Source organism: Stegastes partitus, unplaced genomic scaffold (genome assembly GCF_000690725.1).
Source record: "Stegastes partitus isolate 25-593 unplaced genomic scaffold, Stegastes_partitus-1.0.2 Scaffold159, whole genome shotgun sequence".
Classification (NCBI taxonomy): Eukaryota; Metazoa; Chordata; class Actinopteri; family Pomacentridae; genus Stegastes; species Stegastes partitus.
In genome coordinates this window covers 696,428-705,408 of record NW_007577890.1, presented here as the reverse complement: position 1 = coordinate 705,408, position 8,981 = coordinate 696,428, and the positions used below count along the sequence as shown (strand labels likewise).

Sequence of the window (8,981 nt, the reverse complement as noted above, 5' to 3'; positions counted from 1 at the left end):
ATACATTTACCATCCAGAAGCTAAATCAGTTCATGCTCCAGTCTCACTGAATCTGCATTATGATGTGAAACCAGGGAAGTTCATGGTTTTGTTTCTTTAAATGGTATTCAGTTCAGGAATCATGCAGAACATTACAAACACAGTGTGATGAACATATTTTCAGGATTTATTTATTTTTTTGCTTTAACACACCTGCTCCACTTCAGCACTGTCCTGGATCTCATATAACTTTTCAAAATTGTCTTGTAAGATATTTATACTTCAAAAATATAATCTTAAATATAAGACAATGGGTCTTTGTGTGTGTTGATACATGTTTAGCAGGTGTATTGTTAGCCATCTGGAGCTGAGGCTGTTGGGAGGTACTTGGTGATAAATCAAAGTATTTGTTAAACAGAAATATTGATCTAATGATGGCAAAGTTTATGACCAGTCTTGGGAGTTATTTATTTATTGGTAACGAGTTGTGTAAAAAATTGCAATTTGAAAAGCATTAACTATACATCACCGTTACAAATCTTAGTAATATTAGACATGTTGGCTACCATTCTTTGCCTAAAGCAAACAAATTTTTAAGGGCACAATTAGTTTTGGTTAACATTGATTATCATATTGAAACTCACCTCTTTCACCAGCAGCTCCTGGGTCGCCTTTGAGTCCCATTTCACCTTGTGGTCCCGGATGGCCAGCATCTCCTTTGGCACCTGTGAAGAGGCATACATGTATGTGATGGACTGCAAGCCCTGCTGCTCAGCGCTCTATCACAGAGTCATGCAGAACAGGCACATTTTGGAGTCACTAACCAAGTCCACAGTTTTACCATGCAGGTTTGACCAGTTATTGTGTCGTATTATGTCTAAGACGGAAATCAAAAACAGGGAGCAGGTAAAGGTTTACCAAAAATTCAGAACAACAAAAGCATGGGGAACAAATAGAAGACACATATAAAACAAGTAGCTCAAAAACTAATTGAAGCACAAATCAGATCAACACATGGAAGTATCAAGGCAGGCACAAAGATCAGCAAGTAAAATAGGGGAAAAAAGACAATACATGTGATGTTGACTGGGTGATAAGATGAAGGGTAAACCAGTGAGGGCAGGACAGACAATTAAACGGAGGGAAAACACACAAAGGGAGAAAATCAAACTACTACAGACATATGAGGAAAATAAAGCAGGAACTAAACTACAAACAGACTCAATGATCATAACACTTGTGGATGTCTCAAGTGCAGGTACCTTCAAAGTTCCTGTACGATGACCCATTCTAAATGAGCAGCTGCTTCACAGTCCACCAGGTTTGTTTACTTTCTAGAGCTGCTTCTGCTAAACTCTAAAATGTCTGAGCGACAAGCACAGCACATGAGGGATATGAATCAGAAGAGCCAACTCCCATCTAGTGAGAACCAGCTCCAGACTTTTTTTTTTTTCGCTGCTCAGTGGCTCGGCTCAGCTCATGGCAGAACTTTGTTTTGTTAGGCAGCATGGCAGCCTTGTGGCCAATCACATGTGAGGATCATAGACTGTATAAAAGATGGACGTAGCTACCGTGACGTCACCCGTTGTTTTCTGCACTGAGAAAATGAAGCCAGGGTTTTGCTACTTCCTGGTTGACATCTTGGATTTTTGGAGCCAGTGACGCAAAAAATCGTCGGAGGGGGGCGGAGCCATAGGAGCAGCGATTGGTCAGACGGATTGAGAGGCAGGCCCTCTCTGCCCGCCCACATTTACCACCTTCTGCTCGCTTCATCTGTATGGTCACTGCCAACTGTCAATCAAGCCAGCAAAATTTTGACGAAGTATTTTAGCCTGGAATTTAAAACAGACTTCATTAATTTGCTGAAAATAGGCACAGTATGGGACCTTAAAAATAACTCCAGATTAGTAGTGCCTCACTTATTTCATTACTTTCATTGGTTCTCTTTTCTGTTATTTACTGTTATTTTTGACAGACTTTACCAAAATTATGCATTTCATTAATTGTTTTCAGATGTTATGCAAATAGTTTGATGGGGGTTTAGCAACATGATCAGTATTCCTGTGCCATTTATTTTACTGACAGGTATCTGTCTTTAGTCACAGCCGTTTGTTCCTATGCTCGGTCAAACATACTCAAACGATGAGCAAAATGGGTATGAAAACCAAACAGAACACGTACATACAAAGTTTACTAAATGTCACTTATAAGTTTTATCAAGGACTTTTTTTCTTCTTTTTTTGTAGGGAATGTGGGGGCAGGTAGAAATTGACCTATTGGAAAATCTCTGCTTCATACTCAGGTAATTTGTTGGCTTGAGTAAAATTCCATCCCTAATAAAGATTTTATACAGGATATGTCAGTCCACTGCATTGCGAGGGTATGCGAAATAATGGCTGCAGCCCATCCATCAGCTGGTACTCATCAGCCGACTGACAGGCATCCTGACAATGCCAGGATCATCAGCAGATCAGCAGCTGAAAGCTAATGCATTCTGGTGCACACTGACATGCCTTGACTAAATCACTGGTAATGAAATGAACTTTTTGAATAAAGAAACTTTTTTTCTGGTGTTGTTTCCACAGCAGATGTTGGAGTGAGGCTCTAAGACTGCAGTAGTTAGGGTTTAGTTGTCTCTCTGACCATTTTTATATCAGATCTTTTTATTTGGTTATGACAGCAGCTGGTCTATTAAATCAGTTTTATTGACACTTAAAATGAGTGATGTCAGAGCACAGAGGTGATTGGATTGTCTATTAGCTGTTGCTGGTAATGACAATAAGACAATGTGAAAACACAAATTGTCCACTGATAGTGCACAGGCGCTTTTGTAGACCAGAAGAGCTGCCTGCTGTGGTTGAAATCCCAGCATGGGAGCAGTGAGGGCAAATAAAGTTGTAGCAGGATAGGCTCTGTACAGCTGAATGTCACATTTCATATTGTCATACTATTTTTCCATTGTAATTTGATACATTCTTCTTTTAAAAATAATGATTATAGCTGCTTCCAGTTTGACTTACCTTTCACTCCTGGCACACCTGGATATCCACGTGACCCATTTGTACCTGGAGGACCTGGAAGTCCTGAGGACACATACACACTCAAATGAATTGCTATAAAACTGATAAACCCTGTCCAGGGTGGCCAAACCCTGAATCAGTTCATTTAAACCAATAGATCAATTGGTTTATGTTGTAAATTGTGCTAATTTGCTGATTTAAACTTGCACATGCCTGGTTTGAGGCTGATGGTCATCAGTTTGCCCTCCAAGTTGTTGTTGCTTGTGTTGAGCCGGCTCAGGTCAGCCCTCAGCCTGAACAGCTCACCCTTCTCTCCACACAGGCTTCTGACCTGTTGTCATGGAAACCAACACAAACATGACTATACTGAACATTAAACAACCCAGTAAACCATTGCTATAATAAAAGAACATTTTCATTTTTTCAATGAATAAATAAGTAAATGTAAAATACAAGACATGACTGCTGCATTCTACTCAGGTGGTTTGCTTCTGCAGCCTCAGGTGATCCAGTGTGACTAACTGATAGTTAATGTTTTCAACTGTTAATTGATATTGCCTTGTAACTGACATTTCTAAGGTGGATCCCTTACTGTTACACGACATTTCAGTCTTATGTATTGAAGCCTGCATTCAGTAAAGTTTTGTCCGTGTAGCATCAGGAAAACAGGCCTCATATACACTAGAAGTTATGTAAGGTCCTTGTCAAAACATTTTTCTAATTATTAATTGCTGGTAAATCTTCTACAGAATGTAAAACTTTTCTCCAACATCTTTATCTGTGTGAGTGAAATCATGTAAGTCAAAGGGTACACCTCTGACTACAGAAGGAGCCCTGGCTTTGGTGACACACAGACAAAAAAAAAATAAAAAATTGAAAGGGATTTTATTCTCATTCTGACAAAAGAGTCCATCACATCTTCAGAAAATATTCTTGTTGCTTTTTTAAGAGTGAGATTAGAGGATCGATATCAGTCACTGTGTATAGCTAGAAGAGGTTGTGATTATCCTAGCTTAGCATAAAGACTAGACATAGTTATGTTTCCCCAGGCTTCCATAATTCAAGCGGTTCCACAGCCGTGCTGGTGGCTCTGTGAGGACTACCAGTGCTAACAATGGGAATGCTAACATCCTAATGCTTAACAGGTATACTATTTACTATTGCTCACTATAGAATATTAGTTTATTGGCATGCAGAACACTTGCTAGTTAGCACTGAACACAACTGGCCAAAACAGACAGCTACCAACATGTACACAAGGTGTGCTCAGAGACAAAGTAACACAAAGCGTTGCCTTTAATCATGAATATAAATTTGATTCATTTTAGTTCTGTACAGTGTGTTAAATGAAACAATACTTAGAAGCAGCTGCTTGACCTGGTTCTGCAAGGCCAATAAGTCACCACTCAGGGTGTGGGTTTCTTGACTATTGTTGTGAAGAGTCTGGAGGATGTCATCACCCAGAGAAAGGCGACTGAACATGAACTTCTCGGATTTGGGGCTAGACAGTGAAGACTCCAATGTGAAAACTGGGACCAGGGCAGAAAAGGAAAAACAACACGTTTCATTAGTAAATTCATTTACTTCATATGTACAGCAATGACAACAACCATTGATGGAATGTTTTTTTGTGGGGAAAAAAAAAACAAAATAAAAATGACCTTAATTCTCATTATATATCATATTATTACGTCATTATCTGTGATATTATTAAAACTAGATGTAGCACTGTTACCTTTATAAAGGAGAAAGACATTAAGGGCCGTCTGCAGGATGAGATAAACAACTATCACCTTCAAACACCATTTTCTTCTGGGCTTCGCTGGCGTCAGATCTGAAACACAAACAGGAAAGTGCATTTAAAATGCCAGAGAAGGGATCACTCGCCTGCAGATCTTGAGAATGTCATTCAGAAAGTAACTTTATTCATCCAAGTTGATGGAAATACGTTTCTGAATAAGCTCATTACATTAAATATTTGGTCAACCAGTAAAAAATATCACCTGTCAATGACAAAAAACTTATTTAAAAAGTGGGGTGGTGCCACTGATGTCTTGACTTTTTTTGAAAAGTCTAAAAAGCAGAGATATCTAAGACCTTACCTACTGTCTAAAAAAAATGTGTAGGTTTTGTCAGTTTACAGGAATAATATGTTCTGTCTGTACAATTCTTCTGTGGTTTTTAGTTTTACAATGTCTAAACAAATCCCCAGTGAAATGAAAAACTAGAACATTTTGGAAGAAATCTTGAGTGTGTAAGGGCTGCTTCTATACCAATATTTGGCAAGTTTATCTAGATAGTCGAGCATACTTAAAGCATCCTATATGACTAACTGAATGCTTTTTTAAAAAAAATCCAACCAACCATCCAGGTAGCTGCTGTTTGTTCCTGCTAGGGAGTAAAATTAGACTCTCCTTACTGTACCCTAGAAAACTTACTGTACCCTCTGACAGGAAAGATGAAGCATTGCTACCACCTGCTGGTTTGGCTGCCATTTAAGTCACTTCTAGGTTTAGCAGTGGAGAATGAAAATTAAACTTAACTACATCCAAATAACAGCCAGTACTTGTCTGGTTATTGCATCTTTTTTACCATACTAACATAGCAACAACACCATTCTGACAAGGCCAACAGTCATTGCTGCAGACTGGCCCACATAGCTTTGTGATGTTACACCATTCTACCACGAATGCAATAAATGCCACTTGGGTATATTTCAGGTCAAACTTGTGAAGGGTTTAAGAGATTACATTGACCTGTTATTTATTACAACTTATTGGTTAACATTTCAACCAGCTCCACATTTCTCGGCACATCTTGTAGCAGCCACATTACAGTGAAGTAAAAAAGTTACCAATTTACATGACTTTTAAAAAGTAGCTAGATTTTTTATTTTATTTTTTACAATCTGTGACTATAAGTTCCTATTCCTACAAAAAGTTATACATAGTTAAAGAAGCAGAAACTGAAGATATAAGTCACGTTTGAAATATGCACATGAGGCAGATGACCTAAATTGCCTAAATCTGAAAGTAGGACAGGTTCAAAATTCTTCTTTGAGTCGTGGACATGTTAGAGTCAAAACATTTTTTACAAGGAGAAGTTTGTCTTATCCCTCCATAAATAAGAAATTATTGTCAACTACCAGAAAAAAAAAAAGTTTTCTCTAAGTTGTTCTTGTGCTCTATATAAAGTGACACTGAGTACTTTGAAAACCGCTATACCAATAAAATGTATTAAGTTCTTAAGACTATAAATTAGGCTGTAAATAATAAATAAACAAACCAATCTGTAAAAACCTTCAGAATGCAGAGAAACTTGAACCTGGAAATCTTCGTGCAAGTGCCACTGTAATGGAGGTTTCTCTTTCAAAGTCGGAGACTCTTTCAAAGTATGGTCTTTGAAGAAAAAAAGTACAACTAATGGATGAGTTATGAAATGAAAATTTAAAACATTAAACAAAGCAAACAAACATGAAACTTCACTGGTTAATTACTTAAATTAACACTACTACTGTTTTTGGTTGAATGCAGATCCTCCTGCCTCTGCAGCTGTAAATCCCTGCCGTGTACCCTTTGCATGTGTGTGCTGTGTGTCTGTCATTCACTGTCCCTCTGGTCGTGGCCTTTGGAGACAAATTATTGCCAGATATGCCCTGTCTCCTTACAGGAGTATTTTCTTTGAAGCCTGTTTTCTTTCAGGTTTTTCAAATGTAACTTGTAGTGTCTAATCATTGCATTTTTAACTTTTGGTCGGTCCATGAACTGCTAGTATGTAGTGTATAGTTCTGTCTGTGAAATTATCCAAATTGAGACTTAAAATCATATTTAATTAAAATCACTTTATCCTACATGTCTCTTTGAAAATAAAATAAAAATAAAAATAAAAATAAAACAATACTGAGAACAATTATTTGCATTAAAAAAAGCAAAAAATAAATAAATAATCTGTGCTCCTTGGTGCAACTGAGAGGCTGTTGACACAGTTATGACCTACAACATCACCAAAAGGTAGGGACTTTTTCACTGAATTAAATGGCTGTACAAGCAGAGAGGAAACAAAGTACAAATGTAAGTAGGAAAAATCTATCATATGTTGAGCCAACGTTTTGTTTTTGTTTTTGTTTTTTGGGGGTTTTTTTTCTCCGGGCACTTGCAAAAAAAATGTACATGTTGATTGAAGGTTTTTCCAGTTTTCTAAAGGTAAGTTTCTGAGTTTCTCCTTCTAGCCATTGTTGTGCTGTTTCCACAAAGGTACAGGACTTTACATTGCAGTGAGAAGTGAGCCCACAGTCAGCAGAAATGTGACAGAAGCAAAAGTTTAAAAAAAAAAAAAAAAAAAAAGGTCAATGGGTAAATAGTTGAAGTGAATCAGTGATAATTCACTTTCATGCATGAATCACACAGCAATAATATCCCAATGTTAAACATGATCCATGATAGTGAAGATACATAAAAATAGGAATTTATAGCAAAAGCAGCTATTGGACAAAAATTGGACAATATTTTAGAGACCCCACAAAAATGTAATAAATCATGTTTCTAGGTGAGGCCATGTCTTATCAAGAAGAGAGCACCCACTGGCCTACCTTGGCACATATTCGTATCACGGTCTCTTTGGATGTCTGGAGACAGACTTTGTAAATGTGAATGCCCTGCAGCCATGGAAGATACGGACACAAAACTTTACAGGTGTGTTGTTGAGATCAAAAGAAGACTCATAAGGCTGAGTTTAAAGGTGGGTGTGTTCAGACCAGTGAGTACTGGGTACTCCTGTAATAATGTAGAATTATGACATCATGACACGTTGTCAAGGCTCGTGTAATTTCATTGTAAAATGGTTCCTAGTTATGGTAGTCTGAAGAAACTTATTAAGATATGTCACAAGTTAACAGAGTGTTTCATGTTTTTTCTAGTGCGCATTATTTCAACAGGAAAATTCATTCCTTAACTGAGCTGGCTTCAAAAACATATATTATTGATGTTAGAAAAATGTTGTTTTTAAAAAGAAACAGCTTGTAAACACTGCCATGTTTAAAGAATTACTATCATGTGTCAGTATTTGAAGGACTTTCTTGGTTATCTAGTTTCATGCCAAATAACTGCAACATCCAGGGTTAGAATCTTTCTTGTAGTGGTTCATTAAAACTTATAAAGTCATTTTTTTCTTTCTACAATGACTTTTGTTTGTTTGTTTGAAATTAGCAAATTTTACGAGTTCAAATAGTTTTGGTTGTTTTTAGTAATGAAGGAGCTTGTTGGCAGACTGCTCAAAGACGACAGCATCATTTATTAGCCCAATCAAAACAAAATACAAAACAAAATTATGAGAATTAGCTACTATGCTGTGAAGCCAATGGTGTCTTATGTCAATACAGCGATTTGAAATCAAATCCAGTGAATTTGTCGCCATGTTTTCAGAATCTGATTCATTTGTTTTAATACTTTCCTCCTCAGTACTCACGGTCAGACTGGATGCTGCACAGATCGCTGCTGCCGCCTGACATGTCAAACAGTGGGTTACTCTGGGTGTACGAGACCCGACCTGTCGTCCTTCCCACTGATGTTTCCATGCTGTCCAGTATTCAGAGTCACCTTCGCTTTGTACTTCGGGAGGTCTTATAACACTCACAGTTCATGATGTTGGCAAAACACAATTTGTTCCCTGATTGCAACAGAACCTCCTCACAAATAAGCTCACATGCGACACTGACTGAAGTAGAGGAAGGAAACGTGTCTGATTTGTAGCTGAGCTGGGCAAAAATTCTGCAACAAACACCCATTCAGTGCAATTGCTTAACAGTATAAGGAAGTTGGTCTTTCAACCACAAATGTAACAAAGTCTTGCAAAACAGTAACAGAAAAACTATTAAAAGTATTCCTACAGAAGGTTCAGTATTTTTGAACACTATTCGATTGCCTGGTGAAGTTATAATGAACAGTTTATGATTGTTTCACCATCATGTCCACTGCTTTGACCAAC

General features: G+C 37.6%; 1 protein-coding gene across 1 annotated transcript; it reads right to left on the bottom strand.

Moving 5' to 3' along the window:
- Positions 1 to 594: 594 nt before the first annotated feature.
- Positions 595 to 8,725, bottom strand: LOC103355597 (macrophage receptor MARCO-like). The gene is made up of 6 exons (XM_008279453.1): positions 8,463 to 8,725; positions 4,735 to 4,833; positions 4,377 to 4,528; positions 3,213 to 3,330; positions 3,000 to 3,062; positions 595 to 704 (listed from the first exon to the last, which is right to left on the bottom strand). Exons 1-6 carry the CDS (start codon positions 8,569 to 8,571, stop codon positions 595 to 597), a joined length of 651 nt encoding a protein of 216 aa, XP_008277675.1. The 5' UTR covers positions 8,572 to 8,725.
- Positions 8,726 to 8,981: the final 256 nt, after the last annotated feature.